This window comes from Anolis carolinensis, unplaced genomic scaffold (genome assembly GCF_035594765.1).
Source record: "Anolis carolinensis isolate JA03-04 unplaced genomic scaffold, rAnoCar3.1.pri scaffold_15, whole genome shotgun sequence".
Classification (NCBI taxonomy): domain Eukaryota; kingdom Metazoa; phylum Chordata; class Lepidosauria; order Squamata; family Dactyloidae; genus Anolis; species Anolis carolinensis.
The window spans coordinates 11117021-11131556 of NW_026943826.1; the positions used below are offsets into that span (position 1 = coordinate 11117021).

General features: G+C 42.8%; 1 protein-coding gene across 4 annotated transcripts in view; it reads left to right on the top strand.

Annotated features, from left to right (window-relative positions):
- The window catches only part of prdm16 (PR/SET domain 16), a 311758-nt gene that overhangs the window by 128592 nt on the left and 168630 nt on the right, over nucleotides 1-14536 (top strand). For all 4 annotated transcript variants that reach the window (XM_062965609.1, XM_062965608.1, XM_062965611.1 and 1 more), the window contains exon 2: nucleotides 10811-11160. In XM_062965609.1, coding sequence (XP_062821679.1) covers nucleotides 10811-11160 — 350 coding nt within the window. The remainder of the gene's footprint in view (nucleotides 1-10810; nucleotides 11161-14536) is intronic.

Here is a 14536-nt window from a genome sequence, read left to right on the forward strand (position 1 = left end):
CTTTCTCTCCTCCCGTAAAGTTTGGGATTCAACGGCCATCCATTGCATCATCTCGGATGTGCGTTTTCGTCCAAATCTTTGGGCAACTTTAAGAGCATGTTGATATCATGCAACCGTCTTGCCCAAATGTTCTCAAGTTTTCATCCTCTTATTTCTACCGTCCATTTCCCTTCTCTTTTCTTCCCCTTCCTATTCTTTCCGTACATTTCTCGCTGAAACGGGAACTTTCTTTCCGTGCTTTTATCAAAGCTGACACTGTGGGCACCGGCACGGATTTGTTTCTTCCTTTCTGTGCTTATGTCGCCCGGTTGCTTTCCGGTCCCAGTTGTGTGTTTTCGTAGGAAAAAAACCTCCAGAACGTATCACGCACACAGTTCAGTTTTGTCGCGGCGCAAAGGCTCGGACAACCTTCGGCTCCGACTTCAGATTAGTGTTGTGCTCTTGTATGGAATTGCTGTTCGTTTTGTGTAGTTTAATTCGTTTTCGTCTCGTTTTGTATTTGTTCCCGCTAATGAAAATGGGGTGCCTATACAAACAGAATTTTCGTCTGTCTTACGAAAAAAATGAAAATTTTCGGACCATTGACTGCAAGGGGAGGGCTTCCGAGATTCACCCCCCCCCCCTAGTTTTTGGCCTAGAGGGGTCAAAATCATCACACACAGAGGGCATTTTTACCCCTTTTAGCCCACCAACTTAAAACATTCTGGTCTTCCCCAGAGTACTGTTGTTGTTGTTGTTGTTGTTGTTGTTGTTGTTGTTGTTGTTATTAACACCCATTGGCACACATCTGATGTAATGAGGAAGCACTCTTCTCCCAGGCTCAGCTTAGGGTCCCAGAATAACTATTGTTATTAATATTAATATTATTATTAACACCCATTGGCACACATCAGCTGTCATGGGGAAGCAGACCTCTCTCAGACTCAGCTTAGGGTCCCAGAGTAACTATTGTTATTAATATTAATATTATTATTAACACCCATTGGCACACATGGGGAAGCAGACCTCTCCCAGGCTCAGCTTAGGGTCCCAGAGTAACTATTGTTATTAATATTAGTATCATTATTAACACCCATTGGCACACATCAGCTGTCATGGGGAAGCAGACCTCTCTCAGACTCAGCTTAGGGTCCCAAAATAACTATTGTTACTAATATTAATATTATTATTAACACCCATTGGCACACATGGGGAAGCAGACCTCTCCCAGGCTCAGCTTAGGGTCCCAGAGTAACTATTGTTATTAATATTAATATTATTATTAACACCCATTGGCACACACGGGGAAGCAGACCTCTCCCAGGCTCAGCTTAGGGTCCTAGAGTAACTATTGTTATTAATATATATATTAATATTATAATTAAGACCCATTGGCACACATCCAATGTAATGGGGAGGCACTCTTCTCCCAGGCTCAGCTTAGGGTCCCAGAGTAACTATTGTTATTAATATTAATATTATTATTAACACCCATTGGCACACACGGGGAAGCAGACCTCTCCCAGGCTCAGCTTAGGGTCCTAGAGTAACTATTGTTATTAATATATATATTAATATTATAATTAAGACCCATTGGCACACATCCAATGTAATGGGGAGGCACTCTTCTCCCAGGCTCAGCTTAGGGTCCCAGAGTAACTATTGTTATTAATATTAATATTATTATTAACACCCATTGGCACACAACAGATGTCATGGGGAAGCAGACCTCTGTCAGTACCTGCTTATTGTTACGAAAGGAAAACGAAAGCAAGCACATTACCATGCAGCTTTTTATTTTGTGTCGCTTTTTGTTTCATCCGAAATGGCATCTTTCGTTTCATGCCTCCGGATGGACGATACTAAACGAAGAGACGAAAGAAACAAATACGGCGCACATCACTAGAAATTAGCCTAGGTTCCTCTACGGGATCGTTTGGATACAGCTTAGGGATGTGCAACATTTCCACAACCTAGTGTCACTTCACCTTCATGTCCATTTTGACGTGGAAGCTGGTTTTGATCCTTTCCCAACTTCCTTGTAATTTGGGCACTTTCTGTCTGAATTCAATTCGTCCAAAAATGGCACATCACTAGAAGTTAGCCTAGGTTCCTCACAGGATGTGGGACCGTTTGGATACGGCTTAGGGATGTGCAACATTTCCACAACCTAGTGCCACTTCACCTTCATGTCCATTTTGACGTGGAAGCTGGTTTTGATCCTTTCCCAACTTCCTTGTAATTTGGGCACTTTCTGTCTGAATTCGTTTTGTCCGAAAATGGCACATCACTAGAAGTTAGCCTAGGTTCCTCTATGGGATGTGGGACCTTTTGGATACGGCTTAGAGATGTGCAACATTTCCACAACCTAGTGTCACTTCACCTTCATGTCCATTTTGACGTGGAAGCTGGTTTTGATCCTTTCCCAACTTCCTTGTAATTTGGGCACTTTCTGTCTGAATTCAATTCGTCCAAAAATGGCACATCACTAGAAGTTAGCCTAGGTTCCTCTATGGGATGTGGGACCGTTTGGATACAGCTTAGGGATGTGCAACATTTCCACAACCTAGTGCCACTTCACCTTCATGTCCATTTTGACGTGGAAGCTGGTTTTGATCCTTTCCCAACTTCCTTGTAATTTGGGCACTTTCTGTCTGAATTCAATTCGTCCAAAAATGGCACATCACTAGAAGTTAGCCTAGGTTCCTCACAGGATGTGGGACCGTTTGGATACGGCTTAGGGATGTGCAACATTTCCACAACCTAGTGCCACTTCACCTTCATGTCCATTTTGACGTGGAAGCTGGTTTTGATCCTTTCCCAACTTCCTTGTAATTTGGGCACTTTCTGTCTGAATTCGTTTTGTCCGAAAATGGCACATCACTAGAAGTTAGCCTAGGTTCCTCTATGGGATGTGGGACCTTTTGGATACGGCTTAGGGATGTGCAACATTTCCACAACCTAGTGTCACTTCACCTTCATGTCCATTTTGACGTGGAAGCTGGTTTTGATCCTTTCCCAACTTCCTTGTAATTTGGGCACTTTCTGTCTGAATTCGTTTTGTCCGAAAATGGCACATCACTAGAAGTTAGCCTAGGTTCCTCTATGGGATGTGGGACCTTTTGGATACGGCTTAGGGATGTGCAACATTTCCACAACCTAGTGTCACTTCACCTTCATGTCCATTTTGACGTGGAAGCTGGTTTTGATCCTTTCCCAACTTCCTTGTAATTTGGGCACTTTCTGTCTGAATTCAATTCGTCCAAAAATGGCAAATCACTAGAAGTTAGCCTAGGTTCCTCTATGGGATGTGGGACCGTTTGGATACAGCTTACGGATGTGCAACATTTCCACAACCTAGTGCCACTTCACCTTCATGTCCATTTTGACGTGGAAGCTGGTTTTGATCCTTTCCCAACTTCCTTGTAATTTGGGCACTTTCTGTCTGAATTCGTTTTGTCCGAAAATGGCACATCACTAGAAGTTAGCCTAGGTTCCTCACATGATGCGGGACTGTTTGGATATGGCTTAGGGATGTGCAACATTTCCACAACCTAGTGTCACTTCACCTTCATGTCCATTTTGACGTGGAAGCTGGTTTTGATCAATTCCTAACTTCCTTGTAATTTGGGTACGTTCGGTCCGAATGACCTGAAATTTGTGATACTTCGGTTGCATTTTTTGTGTGTGTGCAATACAACATTCCTGCACAGGAGACCCATTTTCGTCCCTGTGCAATGGGATGATTGTTTGGATTCCAACCATCATGAAAGCAAGTGATGCCACTCTGCCAGGTTTTTCGAAAAGTGATGGTCGTAAATAAGGTGGAAGTGAGGCCGTATTATATGTGTCCGTCCGCACCGAAGGAAAGACATGTGGCATTGGCTGGATCGGGGAGGAGAGATTTACCTTCCCTCTGTTCCGCCATCAACGCCAAGGCTCCTGTTTTCTTTGTACCACGTCTCCCTCCCGCCTCCCTTCTCCCCAGAATAACAATCCAACAACTGCTGCATTGTGGACTCCGGAGCAATGTGAGGGACTCCTACCGAGAATATTAATGGCTGACCTCTGATGTAATCGGGGAAAGGGACGGAGGCGGGGGGATCGCGCCCCGTCGAAATTGCAGTTTTCACTTCGGCGTTTTTTTGTGTGTGCAGCGCAGTTATAACAGCGGGACCCAACTTTCAGGAACGAATCTTTCATCCCTTTTATGTTCTCCCAAAATGGGCCTCGGGTCGCAAAGAAACGCGCCTTCCCCTCTTCCTTTTTTTTCCGAGGCCTCCAAACGTCTAATTCTGAAATTTGCATGAGATTGCTCAAAGGGATGCAAGGGGGTGGATGTTGCTGTTCGGCATTCAGGGAAATTCATCTCTGGCTTACGATCGGAGAGAAGAGAGGAAACATGTCCCCAGAAGCAAGCCTTTCAGAGGCATTATATGCCATAATCCTGAAAATACTTGTGGTCGCCGTAAATGTTTCTCCTCGAGGTATTAGCAAGTCAAATCGTTTCCCCCTCTATGATTAGCTGCTTTTGCGCTTATGAAACAGGGATTTCCAACCGAGCCGAGTTGAAGAGCAGAGCGAGACTCAAAGAGGGACTTGAAGGAGCAAAAGGGAATCAAAGAGGTTCTGCTTCAGTTTCCGAACAGCTTTGATTTTCAGCTCCTTGTAAAGTAAAGGTAAAGGTTTCCCTCGACATTAAGTCTAATCGTGTCCAACTCTGGAGGTTGGTGCTCATCTCAATTTCTAAGCCGAAGAGCTGGCATCCGTAGATGCCGAAGCGTTACCTATTGATCTACTCACATTGGCATGTTTTCGAACTGCTAGGTTGGCAGAAGCTGGGGCTAACAGTGAGAGCTCATTCCATCCTGCAGATTCGAACCACCAACCTTCCGGTTAGCAAGTTCATCTTCTGCAGAGTCCACTGTAAACGCTGCATAGCAGACTCGTGTCAATGTCTAAATCAGTCACTAGGTGGCGTTCAGAAAACTTCCATTGTTGCCAATTTTTCAGGACCCCCCAATATTAAGCAAAGGGTCTAGACCCACAGTTTGAGGTCTAGACCCACAGTTTAAGAAGCAGAGGGAGAGATCCCTGTCTCCCTAAGAACTTCATTGTGTGGAGAAATCCACCTAGAAAGCCCTGGTGGCATTCAATTCCTTCTGCTGCACATACACAATTAGGCTTGTGCAATCAGGGTAAACCTTGACCCATTTCGTGGCCCCACTTTCGTGGGGGCACTGATCAATTTTTATGACCCTCCCGAAATCGGGACGGCAGATATCTGTTTTCGCTCTGAAAAGATCCATTTTCTATCAGCCCATTATTGGGGGTGGGCTTCACGGGCTCCCCTTCCCATCTAGGCATTTAAGCTGTTTCTACTCTAGAGGAGAGGCGCTCAGCTGCAGGCAGGCATGCACTGTAAAGAGGCTTCTTACCTATTTCTCTACTGTATAAAAGAGGCACTCGGCTGCAGACAAGTACATACACTTTTTGGGCCTGCATGCCACACACACACACTTTCCAAGGCAAGGAGGCAAGTTCTGTTTCTTACTCTGGAGGAGGTGCTCAGCTGCAGGCAGGTGCATGCTTTGCGGAGGCTTCTTACCTGTTTCTCTATTCTAGAGGAGAGGCGCTCGGCTGCAGGCAGGTACATACGCTTTCTGGGCCTGCACACAACGCACACACTCTTTCCAAGGCAAGGAGGCAAGTTTTGTTCCTTACTCTAGAGGAGGCGCTCAGCTGCAGGCAGGCGTATGCTTTGAGGAGGCTTCTTACCTGTCTCTCTATTCTATAGGAGAGGCGCTCAGCTGCAGGCAGATGTATGCTTTAAAAAGGCTTCTTACCTATTTCTCTACTCTAGAAGAGAGGCGCTCAGCTGCAGGCAGGTACATACACTTTCTGGGCCTGCACGCCACACACTCACTCTTTCCAAGGCAAGGAGGCAAGTTCTGTTTCTTACTCTAGAGGAGGTGCTCAGCTGCAGGCAGACACATGCTTTGAGGAGGCTTCTTACCTGTTTCTCTATTCTAGAGGAGAGACGCTCAGCTGCAGGCAGATGTATGCTTTAAAAAGGCTTCTTACCTATTTCTCTACTCTAGAAGAGAGACGCTCAGCTGCAGGCAGGTACATACACTTTCTGGGCCTGCACGCCACACACTCACTCTTTCCAAGGCAAGGAGGCAAGTTCTGTTTCTTACTCTAGAGGAGGCGCTCAGCTGCAGGCAGGCACACGTTTTAGGAGGCTTCTCTATTCTAGAAGAGAGGCGCTCGGCTGCAGGCAGGTACATACGCTTTCTGGGCCTGCATACCACACATACACTTTTTCCAAAACAAGGAGCCAGGATCAGCTCCTGTTGGCTTTCCTGTCGAGCTAATTTTCGTACTGGGAGGGGGTTTCCCGTTACATGCTAATGAAAATAACGAAAGAATGGATGTAACGAAGGAAAACAGATCCATGCACAACTCTAATCCACGTTCATTTTTATATTTTCCCATTCCGTCATCAGACCCTCACCGAACCACAGGGTTGTTATATGTTTTCCGGGCTGTCTGGCCATGTTCCAGAAGTATTCTCTCCTGACGTTTCGCCCACATCTATGGCAGGCATCCTTGGACCCTCACGTTTCTTGTTGTCTTTTCTTTCTTCCTGGGCCTTTTAGCAAAAGGAGAAAGAAAGGAAAATCAATAAGGAGGAGGTCGCTGAGAGCCTTGGGTAACGGCTTTTCCTCTTTGCAATCCAGTTAAGTGTGGTAATTTGCAGCCTGCTAAAATAATCACGCTAATTTCCTAATTGTTCGGTGGGGATAAACTACGGCTTTAATAGATTAAGGATATTTTGCTCCTGTGTATATATTAATCAGGTGTGTGGTTTTTTGGTTTTTTTGAGAAACGAACAATAGGGAACAAAATACAGAGTTCAATCCTGAGTATTGTCCAGAGTGTTGTGGTCCTGGGCACCGTACTTGCACCGTGGCCACCACCTCCGACATATTGTCTCCCCTTGCAATTTTATCAATAACTAGCTGTGCCCGACCACGCGTTGCTGTGGCGAAGTATGGTGGTATGGGAAATAAAGTATTGAGGAATTAGGACTTTATTTTTGTTTTCTTTTTGTTGTATCAACCTAGAGACATGGATGATGGGTTGTGTTGTCAAATTTCGAGGTTGGGGGGCCTGTAGTTTTGTTGTTTTGTCGGTCGCCGTGATGCCATCACTCATTTATATATATGGATAATAATAATAATAATAATTTTATTTTTATATTTATTTTTATTTCTGAGCCTGAATACATTGCACAAGATTTCCCTAGCCTAAAATGATACATTTTAATATATTGGGTTTATGGTTCCCGTCCCCTTGATCTGGTCATGTAAGTGTGATTTATTGTTATAGTTGTTTTATTTTACTTTGTTTAATAATGTGTATTATGTTGTTATGTAATGTTTGTGTTGCTTTTATGACTGTAAACCGCCCTGAGTCCCATCCGGGAGATAGGGCGGTATATAAATAAAGTTTTATTATTATTATTATTATTATTATTAATATTAATATTATTATGCCCCGCCCCATCTCCTGTGTCGACTGTTTCGGTGTTCTCCTGGGAGCGTTTTTCTCTGCCCTGCGAGAACGTCGGTATGTGGCAAAAACAGTTGTGATCCAACTGTTGCTTTTGTGTGCGAGAAAGACACCAACCACCCACTTGTAGGCTGATAATTACGCTCCTGAAAGGCCCTAAATTAAATAAGTGTTTTAGCGACATGACTTTGCAATCGTTTTGTTTTGTTCCTCGTACAGAGAAAACGCTTGAAACAGTTTCCGAGGCACTCTGGAAGCGGATTATCAAGCCTTGCCACCCCTTTTATTTTATTTTTTTTGGAAACCGTTCTCCATACAAAACATTTCCCGCCGTAGCATAGCATTCGATCACGGGAAAATCTTTTTTTTTTCTTGTGTAGAGGTTGATCGAACAATATGTAGTGGAGAGAAGGAGTCCGGCTGGAAAAGGATCCGTTGCTTTTGGTTGCTTTCGATTGCAATTGATGCATTGCTTTGGCTTTGTAACTGCACAACGGCGTGCAGAGTTGCGGTATTTACTCCAGAGTTTGCCAACCTGTGCATTAGGCATGTCCAATCGATGAAAAAAATGTTTCAATTCTCGTTTCTAAAGTAGGGGGTGCTGGCGCTTCGATATAGAAAGTATTTCTGATTTTTTCACCCAAAAATTTCGGATATTTCCGAAAATTTGTAATGATTCTAAATGTTTCTAAAATGGCGGACGCGCATGCGCAATCGCTACACACTGGGCTTGTATGGCAATCTTCCATGTGGACGCAGAGGACGTTAGCCCCCACCTTTGCGTCCATCGTGGAAGCTTCTGATTGGCCGGGGAGCGGCAGCCATGTTAGGCTGCGCTAAGCTCCCATTCAAGGTAGGTTGCAGAAACAATTAAAAAAAAAATATTTTTAAATATATATTTAAAGAAATGTTATGGGGGGGGAATTAATGAAACATTAAGAGACAATTAGAGAATGGGCCAACAATGGTTCGAATTACATTGCTGGTTGCGCTGTGAGACAATGTCTCGGAATGCGTATCAAAAAGCGAGAACAATCTGAAATAATTCCGATATACAATTCAAAACGATTTTTTGGACATGTCTACTGTGCATAAAGTGAGGGCACATATACTACATGTACTCGTCTACAAGTCAATTGTGGCTTTGGGGACAAAATCGTGGCTACATTGAGAGTAATTCCATGGAAAAACACCGAAATTGCAAAGCTGTGCATGAAGCAAGGCACATAACTAATCACTTCATATACAAGTCAAGGGAATGTTTGGGGATAAATTGTGGGTCTCATAAACCAACAACTTAAAATCAACTGATCATATCCCTATTCTATATATCGCAAATGGGCTTTACAATGGCCTCACAACGCTCTGATCAAAACCATATACAGTAGATTCTCACTTATCCAACATTTGCTTATCCAACGTTCTGGATTTTCCAGTGCATTTTTGTAGTCAATGTTTTCAATACATCATGATATTTTGATGCTAAATTCATAAATACAGTAATTACAACATAACATTACTGCATATTGAACTACTTTTTCTGCTTCTCCTTAATACCTCCTTATTATCCAACATATTCGCTTATCCAAGGTTCTACCAGCCCGTTTATGTTGGATAAGTGAGACTCTACTATACTGTATATACTCGAGTACAAGCCTAGTTTTTCAGCCCTTTTTTAAGACTGAAAAAGCCCCCCTTGTCTTATACTCGGGTGAGGGTCCTGGTTGGCTTATATCTGGGTCAGCTTATACTCGAGAATATATGGTACATTTATTATTTTTCTCTATTATTATTGGTATTGTTACATTTATTATTTTTCTCTATTATTGTTGCTACTATTACATTTATTTTACTCTATTTTTATTTATTTATTATTATTATTATTAATACATTTATTTCACTTTGATCTTATTATGTTTATTATTTTACTTTATTTATTGCTACCTGTATTATTTTCCTGTATTTATTATTATTATTATTATTATTATTATTATTATTATTATTATTATTATTAATACATTTATTTCACTTTGATCTTATTATATTTATTATTTTACTTTATTTATTGCTACATGTATTATTTTCCTGTATTTATTATTATTATTATTATTACATGTATTATTTTACTCTATTATTATTAAAAGGATACATAAGGGCATTTACATTGAAGAAGATGAGAATCATGATTTGATCAGAGTTGGACAGTCTTATCTTAAATTTGAGCTTGATGTAAATATTCAAAAATATTTAACCTACTGATGCCTCAGCTAATGCAATTTTATTGGTATCTGTTTTTATTTCTGAAATTTGCCACCCTCAGCTTATACTGGAGTCAATGTTTTCCCAGTTTTTTGTGGTAAAATTAGGTGCCTCGCCTTATATTTGGGTCGGCTTATACTCGAGTGTATACGGTATCTTGGATTCTTTCCTCCTGTCCCTTCATACCTTTTCCCTCTTTGAAAGCATCTCAAAATGAGAATAATAATTATATTTCTGACCCGGATCTCATTGAGAAAAGTGGCAAGCTTGTTTTCTGCTGCTCTAGAGACTAGGACACAGGGCAATGGATTCGAATGGCAAGAAAACAGATTAATAATAATAATAATAATAATAACACCACACATCATCCAAAAATACATCACACAGTCCTAGACACTTGGGAAGTGTTCGACTTGTGATTTTGTGAAACGAAATCCAGCATATCTATCTTGTTTGCTGTGTCATACAATAAAATAATAATAATAATAATAATAATAATAATAATAATAATAGTAATTAGATCAATAGTAGATCAATAGGTACCACTTCGGCAGGAAGGTAACAGCGCTTCATGTAATCATGCTAACCTTATGTCCTAGGAGGTGTCTACGAACAATGCTGGCTCTTCGGCTTAGAAATGGAGATGAGCATCATCCCCCAGAGTCGTACTCGAGCCGACTTATTGTTATGGGAAACCTTTCCCTTCTAGACTTAATGTCATGGGAAACCTTTACTTTCTAGACTTCTAGACACAACTAGACTTAATGTCAAGGGGAAACCTCTACCTTTACCTTCTATGGAGAGCCTGGATGGCCATCTTTAGGAGTGCTTTAATTGTGCCTCTGAGGAGCCCTTCCATCTCTGTGATTCCATGATTGAGATGGGGATTAGGATGTTCTGTGTCTGATGAACTTAGCCAACAAACGTAACCATGGACATGGCCAAAGCTCCTTGTTAATCTTGTTGACTTTTCTGCCTTTCTTTCTCCCAAAAGGTGACAACGAGATTGTGAATAACATGTACGAAACTGAGGTGGACCTCCTAGCCGGCGAGAGCGCAGAAGAGGAGACCGAGGACAGCATCATGTCCCCCATCCCCGTCGGTCCGCCCTCGCCGTTCCCCACGGGCGAGGACTTCGACCCCAAGGAAGGCTCGCCCTACGAAGCCCCCGTCTACATCCCCGACGACATTCCGATCCCAACAGACTTTGAACTGAGGGAGTCCTCCATTCCAGGGGCCGGGCTGGGCATTTGGACCAAAAAGAAGATCGACGCCGGGGAGAGACTGGGGCCTTGCGTGGCTTTCCCTGGAACGACGCTGAAGGACACCAACTTCGGGTGGGAGGTAAGCTTGTGGTCATTGCATATCTTTTTTTTTGTCGAGTTGCAATAATGTCCAAGAGAATTTCATCTGCTCAATCGTAGTGAATTCAGGTCTGGAAAGGACCGTGGGAGAGAGATTCATGGTGATTTTGGAGTGTGGTTTAATCTTCTGTTTGATAACTAGTGCTGGTTTCAGACATATGTATGCAGACAGAGAGAAGAAGAAAGTATTCTTTGAGTTTCAAATATTGGCATTTTTGGAGAACCGAAAGCTTTCAAGACTAGGGTTGTGTATTCGTGGTAAACCTCAATCCATTTTGTGCCCAGATCCATTTTTTGGAGTCTCCCAAAATCGGGATGATAGATATTTGTTTTCGCTCCAGCATGCTGAAAGATCCATTTTCTATCGAGCTTCCCAGGCTCCCTTTCCCATCATTTTAGGCATTGAAGCGGTTTTATTCTAGAGCAGAGGCGCTCAGCTGAAGGCAGGCACACACTTTAAGGAGGCTTGTTATCTGATTTTGTACTCTAGAGGAGTGGCACTCAGCTGCAGGCAGGCACGCACTTTAAGGAAGCTTGTTACCTGATTCTGTACTCTAGAGGAGAGGCGCTCAGCTGCAGGCAGGCACACGCTTTAAGGAGGCTTGATACCTGATTCTGTACTCTAGAGGTGTGGTGCTCGGCTGCAGGCAGGCACACACTTTAAAGAGGCTTCTTACCTGATTCTGTACTCTAGAGGAGTAGCGCTCAGCTGCAGGCAGGCACACACTTTAAGGAGGCTTCTTACCTGATTATTTAGAGGAGTGGCGCTCAGCTGCAGGCAGGCACACACTTTAAGGAGAGTTCTTACCTGATTCTGTACTCTAGAGGAGTGGCGCTCAGCTGCAGGCGGGCACACACTTTAAGGAGACTTCTTACCTGATTCTGTATTCTAGAGGAGTGGCGCTCAGCTGCAGGCAGGCACACACTTTAAGGAGACTTCTTACCTGATTCTGTACTCTAGAGGAGAGCCGCTCAACATTTTCCTCCGAGGATGCCTGCCATAGATGTGGGCGAAACATCAGGAAAGAATGCTTCTGGAACATAGCCATACAGCCCCGAAAACTCACAACAACTCAGTTTGTTGGATTTACTGCAAAATGTCTCCAGGTCCTTTCCATGTGGTGGAGAGTTTTCTCCCATTTTCTTTAACTTTACCAGAGTAACTAGACTCTCAGAAATTGGCACACACTTTCCAGGAATATTTTTGCGTTTACTATTATTGTTTTAGCAATATAGCAAAAGGCTGTTGTTTTTGCTTCCTGCTGTTGATACAATTCAAGGAGGGAAAACTACCCAAAAACAGCAGAGCATCCAAAAATATGCAAATGCAGGATAAAGTTGAGCATTCAGCTCACAGCAAGCAGAGCGTGAAGTGCGATATGGCTGTAAAGAATTTAGAGCTTAGGTTCTTGGAGCTTAGGATCTTGAGTTCAAAGTGTTGGGATTTTCTGTTAGGGAAAACTACCCAAAAACAGAACGCATCCAAAAATATGCAAAAGCGGGATACTTGTAGTTGAGCATTCAGCTCACAGAAGGCAGAGCGTGAAGTGCCATGTGGCTGTAAAAGAATTTAGAGCTTAGGAGTCAAAGATCCAGAGTTCAAAGTGTTGGGATTTTCTGTTAGGGGAAACTACCCAAAGCACAGCAGAGCATCTGAAAATATGCAAAAGCAGGATATTTATAGTTGAGCATTCAGCTCACAGCAAGCAACGCGTGAAGTGTGATGTGGCTGTAAAAGAATTTAGAGCTTAGGAGGCAAATAAAAAGGTATATTTACAAAAATAATAACTATATTTCTTAATAGCGAATAACTGGGTCTGAGCTACACTAACTAACCCTATCTTTTCTATCTTTCTTAAAAACTCAACAGTCCAGAGTCTAATGGAGTTTGTATAGTCTGAGAATCTAATGGCATCTGACCTCTAAAACGGAGTCTCAGGTCTGAATAGTCCCAGATCTGGTCACATGGTCTGTAGTCCCTCCCACAACATAGACTTAAGGAAAACTATATACCAATACCCATACACAGTACAGTAAGCAATCTGAATTATAGACATAACAACTAGTATAGAAGGCTTGTAGAAGGTTGCTATTTCCAACATATACTTATGCAGTTGGACACCACTAACTGCCAGCGCTGAATGCTGTGGAATCCTGGGAGTTGTAGTTTTGCAAGGTCTGTAGTCTTCTCTGCCAAAGAGTGTTGGTGCTTCACCAAACTACAACTCTCAGGATTCCATAACATTGGCTACACCCTTGGTCAAGTTATACCGAGCTGTGATGCATCTCCAATATTTTTCTATCTCCTTTGCTGATTTTCAAGCCAAGATGGGCAAAGAGGCGAGGTTGGCTATGTTTGGAAAACGTTGGAGAGCGAGCAAAGAACGAGAGAATGACGGAGAATGCCACTGTGATATTTCTCTATTTATTTCCTTAAGGGGTAATAACTCATCCGCAACTCCGGCGAGAGGGCACTTCCCTTAAAATAGAAACACTCTGATTCACAAGCAGAAATGGGAAATAAATGTTTTCTTTTCGTCTTCGGGAGACATCCGCGAATACCAGCCGCTGGACTGGTATTTTATCATCCCTATTAAAAACACAACGGGGAGGGAGGACCAAGAATAGCCCGTTTGTGACCACGAGGCATGAAAAATAGCCTTTTCCTCCTTGTCAGAAAAGCCCTGCCAGAGCTTTCCCTGGAATGTTATCCTTCCTATGAATACGATCTTCTGTTACTATATATCCCCATCTCTTCCTCTTCCCATGTTCTCTCACTGAGAAGCTTTGGTTGTGGTTCCTTTCTACAGTGTTTACAACGATCCCTATTTCCAGGTAGTTCGGTTCCTAGGGATGCCGGGCAACCGACCCTAGGAAGAGTGTCGTGGCCGAATGCGTCCGCCGAACAAGACACTGGAAAAGGTTTGGATCATGGATTCAGTGCTGTTGGTTTCCTCTGTCTTCTACCCAAGTGATTGGCAGGATTTTTCAGAGGCTCTTAGCGAAATCCCCAGGGGATTGCTTCTTGCCCTCCTTTACGGAAACTCGAACTCCCAAGGACCAAAACACTGTAGATAACTCAAAAACTGGTTTTATTGTTCACAAAAAGTTATCCCTTTAAGGCAATAAGCTGGAAGTTTCAAAGGAGTAAAGGAAAATATTAGGCATGTCCGATCGATGAAAAAAAGTTTCAATTCTCGTTTCTAAAGTAGGGGGCGCTGGCGCTTTGATATAGAAAGTATTTCCGATTTTTTCACCCAAAAATTTCGGATATTTCTGAAAATTTGTAATGATTCTAAATGTTTCTAAAATGCCGGACGCGCATGCGCAATCGCTACACACTGGGCTTGTGTGGC